The following is an 18,524-nucleotide window of genomic DNA, read 5'->3' as shown; positions in this document are numbered from 1 at the left end:
TATCTCTTTCCTGGTTAGGACTGGAAACAGAAAATATGTTTTAAAGTTTGGCTGACCTAACCTCCAAAATGCTACTAATTTGATAAGTATGAACAATCTTCTAAGTTTTTTTTTCTGAGAATGGCAGAAATCTAAGAAAGAGCTTTCAGAATCCTGATGGTAGAATTTAATTTCAAGTTGAAAGTTTCACACAATTGCTGCCATTTAACTATTTTTTTTTCAGATATTTCTGTGCACAGCTTAATAAATGAATGAAGTTTTACTCACTTTAAAATAACCCAACGATTTATATCAGGGAGCTGGAATTAGATGATGTAAAAGTCCTTTCCAACCCTAACTATTCTATGATTGTATGATTCTATGTAAGCTTTTTATGTAAAAAGAAGTCACAGTGAGATCAAAGATAACTCAAAAAAAGTGTTAGAGGGAGAGAGTAAAACATTGGCAATGTTTATGAGAACAGAAAGAAATGCTAGTCATTGTGAACCTCAAATTTAGAGTAGTTGTGTTTTAACCTCTGGTTTCAGCCCCATTCTGGTTTCAGCCCCATCCTCGAAGCTTATCCTGCACCTTATGTCTAGTTTAACTCCTTACTTTCCTTTTCTGCCAGTGTGTGGCTCCCTCATTGATGAACAAAATAGTTCTTAGCAAAACATTTTAAGCCATAAGGCTGAACACCTCGCCATAGTGTCCAGTAGCTTATTACACAGAAGCTATGTACAAAAGAAGCTTTATGGACTCAGGGCATATTCAAAGGTTTGATTAATTTAGAAATAACCAACCAAAGAAAATACCCTTAGACAGAGAACCAAATGTCATTGCCATCTGAAGTATGGAGGTGAGAAATTAGGGTAAAGAACCTTAGAAGAAACAAGCCATGCAATTCAAGGACACAGTCATGTAAAAAAAAAAGTAATGTTTAAAGCCAACAATTCTGTGTTTAATTTCCTGATGACACATCTTTGTACACTGTCTGTTGCGTAGAGAGAGTCTGTTCAGGGTGAAGAACAGTCTGAAACAAGATGTCCAAACTTTTCATGAAGGGTGGTCAAACTGTAAGTCCTGGATTCATCTGTCCTTAGCTGAGGCACTTTTCTAAGGCTTCTAGAAAATGGATGAATTTTGTTTTGTGCATGATCAGCATTTCTCCATCATAGCAGACAGAGACCACAGGAGGAAAGCAAACACACATGGATCTGTTATGAGAGGAGCAGCTTTCCCTCTTAAATCTGTTAAGTAAGACTTTAAATAAGTTGGTAATATAAAGCAGTCTTGAAAGTTCATCCACTGCAGCTTGTCCTTATGAATCAACAGTGTCTGTTTCCAAGTCTGATTAATGCCTAGAGGCACTGTGATCTTTCCGTTAGATTTTCATCTCCCATCCATTGCCTCTCAATGGGTTGCCACAGGTAGGTAGGCGTAGATGTGTAGCTCTGCTCCCAGCTACTGGCAACTCTGAGCTCCTTCAGATATCTCAGTTTTTGTCCTCTTAATTGAGCAGCCATTATCATCACTCCTCGGGTAGAGTTAATTTACCTTAATTTAGCTTCACTTTTCTTCTTTCTGCTTTTTCATGTTTTAGGAGGCAGTGACTTCAAAAGTAGTGACTCACCACACAGAAGTTCTCCACGGAGTCTTCTGTAGGTTGAATACAGTTGCTTCTTGATCAGTTCCTAAGAACTCATGTTTTTTCTTGGAGCTAGCATTTAGTTCAGCTTGTATCTTTTGACATGAACAGTATTACTCTCCACTTATTAATGTTGGACAGAATAAGAAGTATTATGTTGTTACCTTTTTTTTTCATAGCCCTACTCAATTCCCCTATTGTGTCTTGAAACAATCTAAATAAATCTATGCCAAGATTCATTTTTTTTCACCATTTCACTTTCTTCTCTCTTTCAATAAACATAGTAACAAAGGATCTTGATAATAATATTGCTACTTATTATACCTTAGTAATCACTACCTTCTGTGCTTTGACATAGAAATTAGTTCAACATTTTCTTTCTTGTCATAACCAGTCTTTGAAATACAGAGCATTTTCTACCCCATTCAAAACCAGGACAGCACACTTTCTGAAAAATTAATCTGGGATGCTCTGGTGAAAAGCTTGTTAGATTCTAAATAAGCAATATCAATCTGTTTCTTCTTGATTACCCCTATGTAGTCCCTATGGAGTCACAAATGTGACTGTAACTCAGAAATATTGCAGTTATGTATGGTATCCTGTGGTAGGCTTGAAACACAAAAGTTGTTTCAATAGCTATATTGATTCAGTGGTGACAAAAGGTAAAGCATAGGTAATTTTGTGGAGCAGTTTGTGGTGGGTTTTTCTGATGAACAAATATATTGGAAGGATCTCATTAATTCACCTGAGTTTGGTATAGTAACTATTTTGTACAATCAAGCTTGTTTTATATTTAAAAATTATAGCTACCTAAAGCTCCTTGTTGAAAACCTACTGTGGTTACGACAATACTCGTAGGTTGTTTTTTAGCATTAGAAACTTGAAAGAGCATCATTAAGGCAAATATTATAGATTAATACTTTTTCTACATGGTGGCTTCAAATCTGCTGTGCTCGTCATAGTTGTTGGAGTGAAATTCATGTGGTTTCTTCTCTTCTGGAACCTGCCATGAAAATCAGAGAAGAGTTCAGTTGAGATATAGACTTTTGCCATATAAGGAGACCAAAGTGCACTAAGAATATCACTGTATTTGTATATGTTTCTGTTTATTACCGTTGATGCAGCCTGACAAGATCCACCAGTTCTGAATTCTGAGGGATGAAGTAAGGGTTTTATTAATAGAAGAATTCCTTAACACTGATGTTAGCTATGAGAGCTCAAAATTAATATCTGCAATTTTCAAAGAGCTCTAGAGGAATAAGGTGACCATCTCTAATGAAATGTAAAACAAAGTTGTATGCTAACTATCAATGTCTCTTCCCCTTACCTGATAATTCTCACTTAGAATATTTCTGAGCACATTTAAGAACTTTAATATTCCTGATATTTTTATTAATTACATATGACAGCCTATTTCAGGTTTTGCCAAAAAAAAAAGTGCTTTGACTTTCCTAAGGTCAAATGGAGAATAACTTGCAGAGCTGTAATTAATAATTGTTTTTTTCTGATTGTCATTGCTACAGCTGATCTTTTGGTTCACAACTTTCCCTTAGACTGCAAACTCTCTCTGACCAAAAGCCAGGTTGAGTAGTTGGTTCATAGTGGAGTTTAATTAATGAAAAAACTCACAAAGTATCCCTCTGGTTTGCAATATATAACTTAAAGGAAATATTTATCATGTATTTCTTCCTGAGTTTGTCCTGGCATAAAGGATAAAATTCAGATTTCCCAAATTAAGAACCTGTCATCGGTCTGTAATGAAGGGAGATGCAGAAAGCCTACAAATAGTACAGGGAATTTCTTAAGTTAGCCAAGAGGAAATATATGTCTGAGTTTCTGCTCTGAACTTGATTGTCATCAAAGTCAGAGATGTATGTGGGACTCAACTGATCAAATCTAGGTCTGTACAGTATAGAGCTCTACATTTGAGGTAGCCAATGAAAGGTCTTTCATTATCAGTGGGGTTAAAGATATTTTCAGGGTTTTAATTCATGTAGCCTAACACAGATTTGGAAGGATTCAGATGAACTGCAGTCTAGAGCCATCACTTCATAGAGCATAAAGGGAGCCTAACAGGACTATTTCAGATGTACTTGTTTCTCAGCCCATTGCTTGTGTGTTCATGCATAAAAAAATAGTGCCTGGGGGCTGTCTTCTTCTGATAACCTCAGTGGTAAGATTGTTCAACCAGGAAGCATAAGAGCTTCTCCTTAGCTTAAGAGAGACTCATCCTACAGATACTGAAGAAGAGCTCTAAATTTCACAGAATCACAGAATCATTAGAGTTGGACGAGACCTCTGGAAATCATCTAGCTCAACCCCTTGCCACAGTAGGGCCACCTAGAGCATGTTTCATTCTAGATCATGCTAGAAAAGCAGCACCATTTACCCAAAAATGCAAAGAGCGCATCTAAACTACAGTATAGAAGAGGATGCCTGTCACAGCAAGAGCTTAAAAACGATAAAGAGCTCCACTGAGGCCTCAAATTTTTGGATCTATTTGTGCTTCGTATTGAAGGTTAGTCCAACGTGATGGTATGATAAGCTAGCAAGTCCAGAAAAGACCCTGAAGGTAGTCTTGATAATTTCACAGCCTCAGCTAGAGAAGAATTTTTGAATGTTAACTTATATGTGCAAACAACAAACTCTAGGAAAGTAGGACTGCAGTGTGTCGTGTGTATTTCAACATAATGAAAATAAAGAAAGGTTGTATCTTACCTCCCAGAAAACAGAGTCATCAAAGCAGTTCTGGTCAGACACTTGTCCCAAGAAAGGCAGCTTTAGAATCCCACCTGCAGGAAAAACAGCATCAGAGGTTAAAAAAAAAAAGGGACAAAATGCCCAAATAAATGTTCCTCAGATGTGCCATGGGGAGTCTTCTATGTTTTCTGACCCATTTCCTAGTCTACAGAAATTCCCAACCACCTGGTCACTTGTTAGGAGAAGTGATGCAGTTTTCTTCAAGTCAATATGAATAAGAGCTTGTTTTTAATTTCTCAGACCTTACCCAGATTTCAGACTGGAATTTTCTGTTTCAGCCTGGATTTTGGTTTGTAAAATATCCAGTCACATGGGAATACGTGACACTTAAATGAACATGCCTTCATCTCAAACTAGTTTTTGTTCAGAATTTTAAGAGAAGAATTTAATCCATGAAAAAGTCTTACTATTCCTATGTATAGAATGCAGTTTCTTTGGAGTATGTATTCAGCAAGATATCTAGGCATCATTTGAAGACAAAATTATTGGAAAAACTGTTTTTCCATATTGAAGTTTCTGCCAGTTTGCCATCCTGTGTTATTTCCATTTTTCTATTTTGTATTATTTACATGAAATTGTTGATACGTTGAATTCTCCATGGACAAAGCTGTAAATTCACACATATTTCAGTTGCTATATGTGTCATACTGACCTGTCAATGCTCCACCCGCCAGTGCAAGTCCAATTGTGCTGCCCAGGGCAGCAGCCTGCATGCCAGGAGTTAAGCGGATATTTTGCCTGAAAAGGGCAGAAAACCAAACCATTGATAATCAAAAAGCTATTGCACTTTGAGACCGGTAGTTGGTCTTTCTTACAACATTTTACTTGCTGTCTGCTGGCAAGGTGGGTCACAGGAAAATATCAGCCATTGCTGTGTACAAGACAGAAATCGTGATTTTATTTTGGTTTTGTTTTAAGACTACAGATGAAGGTTTTTGGAAAGGTTATTAGTACCTTCAATGCCTTTAGAGAACGTTCTCTTCTGTCAAAAGGTGAGTATTCTATCTTTCTGGAGTTTTTTATGATAGTTGAAATAGCCCATTTTGCTAATTTCTTAGAAATCTTTCAGTTGTCAGCAGTGTTATTGTAGAATCATAATAAAGATTCACCTATGTTTGAATGGTTCTGTATGCTGGATTTTATGATGTTTCAGATTTATTTATTTTTCCTTGAACTTTTAATTTGGAAGAAGCTTGGCATATAAACAGTGTGCTGAAGGCAGGATATCAAGAACAGTCCAATTTAAACTGGAACACAATGTCTGACATCAAATCAAAGATGCAATTTCTGCAAGATATATCATAGTTAGATTCAAGGACAGTGGAAAATTAGGTTTAGCCTTTAAAAATCAATAGACTCTGTTCTCTCTGTTACTCACCTAGTTTCCTCATTTATTGCAGTTACTACGATGCCAGCAATACCTCCCAGTATTCCAGGTAACCCATGTAAATTATGAACTCCACAAGTGTCATGAATGTTCAACTTGCATGCCAACAAAGGCTGAAATGAGGAGAAAGATGAAGTTTATAGTGAGTTTATAGTCATCCATTATCTCTAGAATGATATGTAAAAGAAAGTAGTGCAGAAATATATGAAAAAATTAATTTAGGTACACAAAGTACAGATATAAGCCATGTTTTCTTTCCCTTCACTGTAAAATTGTTTATATGCAGACAAACCCAAGTCTGTAGGTACAAGGGTACCAATTTCCAAGCTATCACCATAAAAATAATGGTACAAAACACAAAACAGTCTACTTAACCTTAGCCTTTTCAGCCACTGCAGCAAAAGTTGAAAGAGGTGGCTAAGTAGCCCATACACACTTGTTCTAAGTCTGCTTACCGGGTAATTTCTTCCAGAATGTTTCTCCTTTAGGAAATTCTAGTTTAATCCATTCTAGTCAGAATATTTTTTTCTACACTTTGCACATGAAATTATTCCATTTTGCAGTTCTTAAGCACTTATGATTACAGATCTATTTAGAAAATTTAAAAGACTGAATAGTCCTATTTCACTGATGCATGGACTTGGAGGAAGATTTCTGGCCGCTCCTTGAACAGAGATACCAATTTTAATGAACTCTAATGTCTTTGTGATCCTTCTCTGCTTCTAGGTGATAGACTGAAGTTACCTAAAGCATATATTTAAATCCCACTGCTTTAAAAATTGCTGTTATCTAGAGTTTGCTCTCTATACTGGTGATGCCAGTCAGGTTCTAAACTCCTTTTCTAGCAAAAGGAGCTCCAGTAAAGCCAAATAAACAATAAGTACATGAGAGCAGAGCTGGATCCTCAGTACTTACAGTCAGGAAGTGGAACCCAAGGACAGAGATGATTCCAGCAATGCTCCCAATGCACATGGCAGCAAAAGGGTTGATTGACAGGTCAGCACAGGTACCCACTGCCACTCCTCCTGCCAGGGTGGCATTTTGGATGAGAACCTGCAAAGAGTATGCAGAGACAGAGGTGATATATGTGGAACAGAGGCTTGTTTTAGAGATGAGTGACTGAAGGCTTTTTTGCATAAGGAAGTTTTCCTTTTCTTCAGGTGAGATTTTTTTCAATGAAGAATGAACAGGAATTTACAACAGGATTCTCTGTTGCATGATCAGGGTGTTGGTTCGATGCTGCTCTCAGCAAATTTAACTGGGACCAGCTTAATTAAGACCAATTTTTGCAAAGTCACCAAAATTCATTTGACCTCTCCAAAAGCCAGGCTGAGCCAGATAGAACCGCTCCTACAACAGCAGCAAATTCTGCAAGTTCATTGAACCATACCTGCTTACTCTGAGCTTAGACATACACTTCTTCCAGCAGCTTCTGGAAGTTGCACTTCCAGCAACTGCTGGAATGAAGTGCAAGAAACCATAGGGGGTGAATTTTAGGATAAGGAGATGAAAGCTTGGCAGTCTGGCAGCTACAGCATAGTTTGGTTTGCCTGTTGTGCATCTGCACTGCGAGATTGCCACAGAACAGATCGTTGCTTTGAGAGACCTATTCTGGATACGGCAATACAGTAACTCACATAGCATCTTTAGAATAAGACCTGAAAGTCCACCTGAATGTTGAACTAGTGTCCCTGTGGTCCAGCAGGTTCCATGGACAAAAGAGAACAAGGGAGCAGGACCATCACTGTAATGTCTAAGAGCTTTTCACTCTGCAGATGCAGTGATCACACTGAGGAATCACCACATACCTGAAGTAGAGTGGGTTGCCACAGGACCCAATCTTACATTATAGTTTTTAGAAATATAATAGTTCTAATATTGCCCACAGCATGAGCAAAGGCTCTACATAGTTCATGGATATTGTAAATCTGCCTAATGATCCTTATTATAGAGGGGTGACTTGATTTATCAGAGGTTGTAATGTGATTCTTACCATACTGAATTTGCCTCTTTGATCCAGCAGGCTGGAGAGGGCGAATGTTACAACAGTACATGCGGCCAAGGAATAGTAGGTGTTGACAATTGCTTTAATATAGAAAATGTTCTCAGATGCAGTGGCAGAGTTAAAACTGGGCCAAAAAAGCCAAAGGAACAAGGTACCTGGATGAATAGAAGTCAAAATGAAAGTCACAAGGGGTATTTCAGTGTGAAAGATCCAAAAAAACACTGCTGCAAGAAGTGCGGAAGATGATCAATAAGAAACATGACATTGCCAAAATGCTGGAAGAAATAATAGATTATGCAAAAACTTTTGACATTGGCATTTGTGGTTTGGACACATGGTATTAACCAGATCCTACTGGAAGACTTTGATGCATTGTGATTCCCTTGTCATGCCCCATTCACTTTAAGAAGCTCACCACCACTGTGAGAACCATACCAGCATAGGATTCATCAGCAAGACAGTTCACATGCAAATACTTTATCCTCTATTGATCTAATTGATAGTTTCAGCTGGTAAATTGATCTATGAAGAGATCTCACAGACAGATATGTGTAGAATAGGTCTCAGAGACAGATAAGTGTATGGTTTCTAACGTTCTTTAGTGAGACAGGCACAGTCCAATAATTTTAATTATGACCAGCTTCTATGAAATACTGTTTATAACAGAAGATTGAACAAAGCGTGAGTCACCAGAAGTGCACAGTAAAAATTCATCTTTAATTTGATTTTTCCTACAGGAAAAACTGTAAAATTATGTGTCACTGAAAACATTGTGCATGCACTAAACAAACAAACAAAAAAATGCATGTAGGAGTGTACTTAAGAAAATAGATGCAGTGTAATAATAAGCAATCATTAAAATGTAGAAATGAAGGAGGGATTAAGAACTGATTAGCATTCACTATTGCACCACTTACCAATCATGGCAGATATGTCCGACTGATAGGTAGATTCTTCATTTTCATGTTTTTTTTTCAAACCAGGACGACACAAGACCAGGGTTACGGCTAAACCAAAATAAGCTCCAAAAGCATGGATGGTCATTGAGCCTCCAACATCTGTAGCCTGTATTAAGGACCCAAAATAGTGCCACAGATTTTATACACAATTAAGATGAGGTTTCAATGAAGGAGAAGTCAGGATGACCTTAATAGTTTATTTTCTATGATAGAAACTAAAACCTAGAGTATGGAAACTGGAAGTATTGCAGAGTGAAAGCATTTTTTACAAACAGAATATAATTATTTCTAAAAAATTGTACCTGAAATATTTTTGTAACTAGGTGTTCATTGCATGCAAAGATTGTAATCTCCAGAATTGTCAATATCAGCATCTGAAGAGGACTTGTTTTCCCCAGGACTGCTCCAAATGAAATCAAAGCAGTTGCTGTACTGAAGTCTGAATTTATCATGCTGAAGTTAAAAAACAAAGCACAACAAAAAAACAAATCAGTTTAAAGAGACCTGAAAGAAGGCTCTAATATCAAACCTGCCATATCATTAAAATTATAGAATTTTACGTCTTCAGATATACAATTATTAAGATCATCTGTGGGAACAAAAATTAAGCCAAACCTCTCCAGATGGGATTTGTAGAGATCTTTTCAGCTACTGAGGAAAAGGTTTGGGAACGTTATCTTCTGTTTATACTATATATGTGCTTAGCTGGTTGAAGTTGCAGTGAAAAGTCAGATAAGATACGTATTTCAGATGTGCAGAAATATTTTCAGCTCTGACTGTCACTGGAACTCCAACGAGGATAGGGGACTTACAGCTTTAGTAAGATGGTCTGTCTAATTTCAAAAGCCTTCCATGACTTCTATGACTGTGCATCATGGTTACATTAGCTGTCAGGAAGGACTGCTGTTACCGGGTCATGGCGAATGGCAAAGATAAAGCCACAAAATGGTCAAACCTTGCAGCACAGAAGGGCATTAATTTATGGATCCCTCTACAAATGCATATCTGTAAGCATCAAGGAACTATTTATTTCTGCTTGTCCCTCAGTAATATTTGGATGTCGTTCCTTTCAAAATTATCTACAGGTTGTCTCAGAAAAAAAGAACTGCAGATATGGAAAACACTCTGAGATCTTGGGAGAAACAGGACAGATGAATGGGAGGGCTAAAAGTATCTAAGGATATTGCTCATGAGGTCTCTTATTCTATGTCTGGGGTCCAAAACCTACTGCAGTATGGTACTCATGCAAATCATTCCTTGAGAAGTAGGAGAAAATCTTATGAGTGGATAGATGTATTATTCCAGACATGCTCCAGCCACTCTTCCATGTGTTATGGAAGGGCAGATCCATTCATGCCTGCTGGCTGCAGGAGATGCTGTGTTACTGCAGGAATTCTTCCAGCTTCCACAGCTCCAGAGATTCAGAGTAGCCTCTACATGTAATGTAGCACCTCAGATTTCATCCCTCACTTTGGTTCCCTTGGGCTGGTGCACCACGTGTTGCTCCTTTAGGAGGTGAAGGTCAGATGAATGTCAAAAGGTGGATAGTAAGGCTCAAACAAATTTCAGTGAACTTATTTGATCCCATAGGTATTGGACTTTAGGGCTTCTCCTGTTATCTTTACAGATAGAAATGTCAGTTTTGGTAAATTCACATGTACCTGTTGCTGTCAACATGAATTTTCCCTTCTTGCATGTGCCAAAATCCTTGCATCAGGGTTCCCCACTGGAGACCGAAGGCAGCAAGAAGCATGCTGATACCAACACTGCTGAATCCATATTTCTTCAGAAAGGTCATCAGGAAACCAAACCCAACAAATATCATCACATGGACATCCTGAAAGACTGAAGGGAAAACATGACTGTGCAGTGACTATGAAGAGTGAAGGGAGGCAAGCTAGGGACAAATGAGGATTTAATAGAAAAAAAAAAAGAGTTCCAACTCATGTTGTCAGTGTGATCTGTACTTTCCCTCTTCATGACCAGTCTACTAGTGGAAGATTGGGTGTCTGGAAAATGCAAGACCCAGTTACAGATTTTATTCCTTGCTATATCATTGTGGATAGAACACTAGGTCTCTATACTAGAAAATTTAGTATATTTTGAGTTGTTCTCTGTGTATGAAGCTACCTGGAATATCACAGATTCATGTCCTTACAGAGAAGTTCTCTTCCCCCTCAAACAAAACTTGTCACATCCAACATGTTCTGGCTAACTCCAAAATTGACATGAGATTTGTTTGGTAGAGTGCTAGTTGACTCAGTGAAAGGTACATTTCTGATCCCTAAAAATTACTGTCCAAGAGACTGATTTCTTTCCATGTGGCATTTGAGGTAATGTCTAAACTAGCAAATTAATGTTGCTAATCAGCATATACTTAGCCCTCCTTCAAATATGCTTTTTCCTTCCAAATATGAATTTGGAATATCTAGGTAGTTGTTTTTACATTATTTTTAAAGCTTTTTATTTTTTTAATTTAATTTATTAGGCTTTTTAATACAAACAGAGTTTATGACCACAACACGAGTATTTTATATTTTTAAATATATTTGTTACTCTGAACAGTTTTGTGTGATTTAATTGACTCTACCAAACATGCTTGACTTTTGTAATTGGGTCTTTCTCTGATGTTACTGTTAGTAAGAACCTCAGTATAAAGAAACTGTTTCATTTCATTTCTATTTCATTGTCTCTTACATGGAAATACACAGGAAAAACTTGGGACATTGTCTTGGTTAGTATAATATTTGTCTTGAAGTTACAGTTCCCAGTTACCTATAGTTTTGCTATATGCATTACCAAGTTAAGCCAAAAGAGGGCCCAGAAGTATAGTAAATTACTGAAGATTCCTAATAAACTCCATTATATTTGCACTGTCATATTCCAACCCTGACCTAGCATTGGCAATACATACATGCTTAAAGTAAGATCCCTCAAACTGGGCTTCACACATCTAAGGAAGAGCATACAAATGCAGTAGGTTTGCAGACATCCCCAACCCTTTTTCTTCCTCTTTAGGCTGGACATTTTCACATTTATTTCCCGACTTCAATAATAGCCAGTGATAGAATTCTTGAGGCCCCTGCAGTCCTTTGAAGGACTCCTATTTTCCTCCATGTTACTCAATTTCCAGAACCACCATCCAAACTCTTGCGCTTGTTACTTATTTTAAAAGATGCGCAATTAGCTTATCCTCCCCATTTAGGCTTCTGTTTTTGATATATTCTATATTTTGTATTGCAATGCTGTGTCAAGTTAATTGTCTTGGTTAGAGCTCAGTGTATTTCCTTACTTCAGAGGACCTGGCAAGAGATGAAGAAGGTATGGCTGGGGACAATCCAAACCATGCTAATATAACCTTCCTGATCCTATCAGCAGCAAAGTCTTTAGTAGCTTAGGGGATGCAGAATCCAAAATATAGCTTAATCTTCCCATATTCCTGTGTCAGGGGGAGTCGGGGGGGGGGGGGGGGGTGTTTAGGAAAAGGATATTAAAGTACAATATAATTTGAAGGGTACGTCTGTCTGTGCACCCTCCCAGCTTGCAACAGCCTGTGTCACAGGAACACAGAACTGTCTTCCTACCTGACTTGACTGTGGTGGTGGACTGCATATCTAGAGCACCTTTCCTTCAAATGTCTTAGAAAACATGCAGCAGTGGTTGTTGCTGGTAGATCTGAGTGGATAGCTTTCCATCACCATCATGATGTACCACCATCATGACGATCTCAGTTACAGGCAATTACCCAGATTTTCTTTTTAAGTGGGAAGAAAATATCTTGACAGGTCACATGAGAGATCTCTTTTCAAATGAAGGAGGGCATAACCCAAGATTGCTTTCCCTCTTTTTTGCGGATAAGTGGAAACTGGATGCTGAACAAGCTTTTTTTATTGTGTTTAAAATAATTTTCTGAGTGACTGTTCACCTAGTAACATGTAGGATCAGCACCTTTGCATTTGACAAGTGGCCCTGTTTATTTGTATGACTTTTCTAAAACTACTTTGTTAAGAGCTTTTTAATGTTACAAAAAAAACTAGAGGGCAAACCCATAAAAGCTACACACTGACATCTACAAAAGTAGCCTTTTTGCTTGACTTTGGCAGACGAAAATGGAAGTCAAAGTGATATATGACTTCAGCAGTGTTCACTTTATATTGCACTAGAGTTTCATGCACAAAATAAGGGGCATGTTTGAAAATTATCTCCTTTTTATTACTTATAATTATTATGCATAATTACTTATTTATAATTTATATAATTTATATAATAATAAATGTCTATTTATTTCTAATTTTTATATTTATAATATGTACTTATACATAGTTATAAAATAATAATTTATATAATAAATATTTTATAACTATTTATAATTATTTAATCAGCTATTTTTATTATTTAATCATGCCATTAAATTTCCTATGTAGTTGTAGTTTTGCCCATTCAGGATAGTCAGCTTCAGGTAAGAAAACTTTTCCAATCTCCTAGAGGATATTATTGTTTGTTAGTTTATTACTTGCTCTTGTTTACAATCTCCTGTTTACAATTATTAACATTAACATTAATGTTGACAGCTAACTATTAACACTTTACTTGCATTGCAGACAAAGCAAGTAAATTTTTCTCATTGAAACATTCCCACTCATGTGTACCACATATTAGTAAATCATGTCTAGATTAGTAAAAAGATGCTTTAATGTTTAAGTACCCTGAGTCTACAGGTGAGCAAAATAATAGGTTTCAAAAGCACATTGATGATTAAAGAGTTTCATTCTCAGTGCCCATCAAGGGGCCTTCTGCATGCTCAGGTCTCTTTTGAAAGGTGCTCTTAGAAATCTTTCCCCAGGCCTGAAGATTAAAAGCAACTCTTTTTGAAGCAAGCAGCTGTTGACATGTAATCTTGGGTCCTTCTGAGGGCAAGCCAGGATTCATATAAATGTTTTAAAGCTGTCTGGATTTATTTACACAGAAGATTAAGACTAGGTTAATTTATGGATGTTTCGAGTAGTCTAGCCCATATCTCATGATTTAGCTACCTCTTTTAAACCCTTTTAAAGAAAAGAAGGTCTGGAATTATTTTGAATGATTGGGAAAACAACCCCATTATTTGAAATAAAGGGTTTCAGTAACTAGCTGTGCTTAAGAAAACACAGTTCTCTTCTGTGGGACAGAAAAATAAAGATTGGGAAAAACTTTTCAGCAGATCCTGAACAGAACCACTGCACATGATTCTTCAAGGTGACCCACTACCAGTGTATTAATTCCACTGCAAGGTTCCCACATGTCTTTTTGTCTCAATGCAAAGATGCTTGTGGCATTTTGGTTTATACTAAATACATGATTTTGCTCTGCCTAAAAAAATGTAGACTGTAGAACCCCGAACAAGAGGGGTGCATAAGTTTTCCTAAGCCATGAGTGATGGATCAATCATAGGACATTCTGTACAGGACACCAGTACTAAAGAAATCCTCTAAGAGCGCTTGCTTGTCACATGTCCTTGTCCTCCCATTCAAGCAGCACAGCACGACTGAGGTTGTCCATCCATATGCTGTGTTTGTATCTGCATTCACCAGAAATAGATATAATGCAAAGTTATGCTTTGGGAATGATCTCAGCTCAGCCCTCCTTACCTGAGTACAAAACTGTGGTGCTCTTCAATTATTATTTTCATCTTCCTTCAGTCCAAAATTCTGAAACAGCTTTGGTTCATGGTGCTGAGGTATTTAAGGCATATAAAAGGAAGCCCTGCACTGCAGTTCTGAGAATATAAATTGGGCTCTGGTTGAAACAACTAAATCTATGAGGTACAGATGAGTTAACATCTCTGGGAACAGCATGAGAAGCAGTTTTCATCCATTGTTTTGTGAACTCATGGGAAGTCCTGGCACAGGATATGGCCTAATACATTTATAAAACCATAGCACTTTCTGCTGGGTCCTCAGGCAAACTGTGCTCTTGTGTGCATTTTCTAGGCAGGGAATTTTGAGAGGCAGAGGGCCTAAAAGTGAAAACATGGGTGTAAGGAAATCCTACTTTTATTCCAGTTACTGTGAATGAAATCCATCAACTCCTTTAAATCAGCTTTGAAAAGTCCAACACTACATCTGTGGTGTTTGGTTAGTTTATGTCTCTACTGGTAAACCGAACAGCCTGCCCAAAAGGCAAATGGCATATTAGGCAAATTACACTTGTACAGCTACATGCTCTTCTCTCCCAAAACACTGTTCCCACCTGTACCATTTATTGAGAATAGTCCCTTAACCTATGCTATGTCTAAAGCCATACCTAAGAGGAGGTCAAGGTGCTGGTTTGACCCAGCAACTTGCAGCTAAGTGCCACACAGCCTCTCACTCACATCCCCTGCCTAATAGGGGAGGAGAATTTTAAAGAAGGTAAACCCCATGGATTGAGATAAGTATAGTTTAATAATTAAAATAAGGTATGATTTAATACTCATATTGCTACTAATAATAATAATGAAAAGGGAAATATTGAAACAAGAGAGAGAGAGAGAATAAAAAACAACAAACAGTATGAAACACAATACAATTGCTCACCACCCACTGATGGACACCCAGCCCATCCTCAAGAACAACCAGCACCTCCCGGCCAACTCCCCCGGTTTATATACTGGGCATGAAGTGCTGTGGTATGGAATACCCCTTTGGCTAGTTTGGGTCAGGTAATCTGTCTGTGCTCCCTCCTGGCTTCTTGTGCCCCTCCTCACTGGCAGAGCATGAGAGACTGAAAAGTCCTTGATCTGGGCAAGCATTACTTAGTAATAACTAAAAACACCAGTATGTTAGCAGCATTGTTCTCAGACTAAAGCCAAAACGCAGCACTTTACCTGCTGCTAAGAAGAAAATTAACTCCATCCCACTCGAAATCAGCACAATGAACCAAAACCATACCAGGAGCTCGTTAGTAGTTCAGTAGTGTAGATGGCTGGGGGACAGTGTGCAGGTCATACACCGCCTTCTCAGGAAGGCATGGGAGCCAGCAGGCAATTTCTCACAGATATTTCAGACCCTTATATTAGGGAAGGAATAACTGTGGGTGATCCTTAACTGGATAGATTACTATACTGCAGTGTTGGGATCTGGTGAGAAGATTTTTTTCCTCTGTGATGTTGGTGAGGCTTCTGCACTCTCTCTGATGTATTTTTAAAAGGAAGATATTAAATGTTTTTTAAAAAAGCAGGGCTGGAGGAGAGTTTTTTTTAAGTGTGAGAACAGCCTATCTCAGGAGCTCCCAGGGATCACAATACCCATGGAGATGCATGTGGCATAAACAAGCTTCATCCAGAAGACTTGTGTTTACTAAGAAATGCACTACATATTTTAAAGGACCACTGAAGTCTTAAATTACTGGCATGAAGATCCTATGTACCTTTCTTCATTTTCCCTGGTAAGGAAGACTCCATGGAAATGCAGGTCAATTTTGTACCAGAGCTAGTGCACATGACATTCAGACTAGAAAAGGTAATTTTCTCTGTTCCTGTGGTGTGAAAACACCTTAATCTGAGTCTTAAGGACCCATTTCCTAGATATCATCCTTCTGGTTTACCAAATTTTACAAAGATGCCCAAAAAGCTATTGTTCTGTGGCTGTATCTGTTGTTGTGTTGTTTTGGGGTAAAGTCAGAGAAGAGGTAGGTGGACAAGGGTATTAGGCAATAGCTATATTAATAAAACAACAGTACCTGAATAGAATTATCTATGATGTCCAGTTATTAGTGTGGTTTCTGGCACAGTTTTTGCCTAGGCCTACTATCACCTCCTAGGTCACAGTGGACTGAAGATCATTCCCAATATACTGTCTATATATTGCACCACCTAATTTAGGAACTGTGATAGTTCAATATCGTAGAATCATAGAATTATAGAATAGTTAGGGTTGGAAAGGACCTTAAGATCATTTAGTTCCAGCCCCCTGCCGTGGGCAGGGACACCTCACACTAAACCATACACCCAAGGCCTCATCCAACCTGGCCTTGAACACCACCAGAGATGGAGCATTCACAACCTCCATGGGCAACCCATTCCAGTGCCTCACCACCCTTACAGTAAAGAACTTCTTCCTTATATCCAATCTAAACTTCCCCTCTTTAAGTTTGGACTTAATCATGGACATGGCTAAGCTGCATCTCAGAAAGGCAATGTGCTCTACCATAACCTAAGTTACTGTTTCTTGGAGATACTTCTGGAGTTTAGTGGAGTTAACATGAATATAATTAATTAGCCCCTCATGTTCATCAGCTGACTTGCATCTGGAACTGAATAATTTCATGCATTCACTGTACTCTCCAACAGACATTTCTCTGTTTGAGAATAGACAGACCAAGACTACTAGGGGGTGAAGTGACCATGAGATCACATTCCTCTGTAACAGTCACTGAAAAGACAGTTGGAAAGATAAAAAGAGGGATACATTCAAAATTACATCAATACTACATGCAGGCAAGGAGGTCAATGTTATGATTGTCATTAAGAAGGCTGCAATCAGACTACAAGTTGTTATGATATCAGAGGCAAGAAAAAAACAGCAAACCTTCAATGCTACCAGCAAGACACAGGCTACTCCTCTTTATACTTATTTTTCTATTATTTACAGTCTGATCTTTGTGTGAGGAGGAATAGGGTGTCAGAAGTCAGCAACTATTTCTGAGGCCAAAACTTTTGCACTGAATTTGATCATGTATTTGCAGAGCAACAAATTAACAGAAATGTTTAGAGGCTGAACCATTACTGTCTACAGTTGAGCCACTACTTTGACAGATAGGAGGGGCTTATCCACCTTGTGACAAAATTATTGCCCTTTGTGGAGTCCATTTTCTGCAAACATGTTTTATAAGGATGATGAATATATTGAATATGTTGCCCAATTTCCATGTTTTCATAAGAAAGCCTTTGAAGTCTGGATGACAGAAATAAAATGTTTTGTCCATTTTTATAATCAAGATAGAAGATCAGGCAAGAAACATTACAACCCGTTTCTGGAAAATGCTAGAATTGTTCAAAACAATCAATATTTCTCCAAGTTTTAACCTGCTATGCAAACACTAGAAATATTTTCAGGATTTTTCTTGTCCCAGAAGAGGTAATTGTAACAGTTAGGTCAATTTAGTACCTTTCAGAATCCAAAATGCTTTCAGAGTTTCATATGTACTCAGCTTGAATTTGCCTTTGAAACTTGCTGCTTTCACACCTCAGAAAAAGTTTGTTTGCCCCAAAGCATGCCTTTCTTTTCTAGCCATATTGGTAGGCCTAGTAAGTTAGTCAGAAATCTTATTTAGGATTAAAGAAATTATAACTTCTAGAAATGTTAGAGAGAAACACTTACTTGGGTATAAAATTTCAGGGTTATTATCTTCTCGATATTCCACAAATATTCCAAACAGAACAATGATGATCACTTCCAGAAGAAGAGCCACGGCTGAAAACTTGAACCTCATGTTGGTGTCAAGAGCTGAAGGCATTGCAGGAGGGTAGTTGGTTGTGAGAGCCTGATAAAAGGCACTTGCCTTTAGTGGATCCTACTTCAGTGGATCTGGGTGATATAGCAAGAAAAAAAAAGAAACAGCCAAGCACACTGTCACACCCACTATGGGAGGGAAACTGTATGGGTCAATATAGTGTTTTCTATTTCCCAGGCTATTTCTGTGCATGAAATGCTGGTTTACATTTATTTTTTTTAACTGGTAATTCACACAAGCTCATTTAGCCACAGATATGTTTCTCTCTGTCTTATAAGTATTTTAAAAAGGAAACAGCCTATAAGAAAATCTCAC

General features: G+C 37.8%; 1 protein-coding gene across 1 annotated transcript; it reads right to left on the bottom strand.

Moving 5' to 3' along the window:
* Positions 1-539: 539 nt before the first annotated feature.
* RHAG (Rh associated glycoprotein) lies at positions 540-18,252 on the bottom strand. Its single transcript, XM_005146414.3, has 10 exons — positions 18,077-18,252; positions 10,400-10,583; positions 9,041-9,191; positions 8,697-8,844; positions 7,768-7,934; positions 6,690-6,827; positions 5,766-5,887; positions 5,040-5,125; positions 4,346-4,419; positions 540-2,630 (listed from the first exon to the last, which is right to left on the bottom strand). The coding sequence occupies exons 1-10, from the start codon at positions 18,210-18,212 to the stop codon at positions 2,553-2,555; spliced, it is 1,284 nt and encodes a 427-aa protein (XP_005146471.1). The 5' UTR covers positions 18,213-18,252; the 3' UTR covers positions 540-2,552.
* Between the last annotated feature and the right edge of the window lie 272 nt (positions 18,253-18,524).

Source organism: Melopsittacus undulatus, chromosome 3, assembly GCF_012275295.1.
Source record: "Melopsittacus undulatus isolate bMelUnd1 chromosome 3, bMelUnd1.mat.Z, whole genome shotgun sequence".
Taxonomy (NCBI): Eukaryota; Metazoa; Chordata; class Aves; order Psittaciformes; family Psittaculidae; genus Melopsittacus; species Melopsittacus undulatus.
Note: the sequence above shows the minus strand (reverse complement) of the source record. Positions and strands in the feature narration are given on the sequence as shown.

Excerpts from the sequence above, each read along its gene's own strand:
- RHAG (XM_005146414.3), bottom strand. The coding sequence starts at position 18,212 with ATGCCTTCAGCTCTTGACACCAACATGAGGTTCAAGTTTTCAGCCGTG. Across the intron at positions 10,584-18,076 it reads CCCTGAAATTTTATACCCAA|TCTTTCAGGATGTCCATGTG; the intron begins GTAAGTGTTTCT and ends TTTTCCCTTCAG. Across the intron at positions 4,420-5,039 it reads GGCGGGTGGAGCATTGACAG|GTGGGATTCTAAAGCTGCCT; the intron begins GTCAGTATGACA and ends TTTTTCCTGCAG.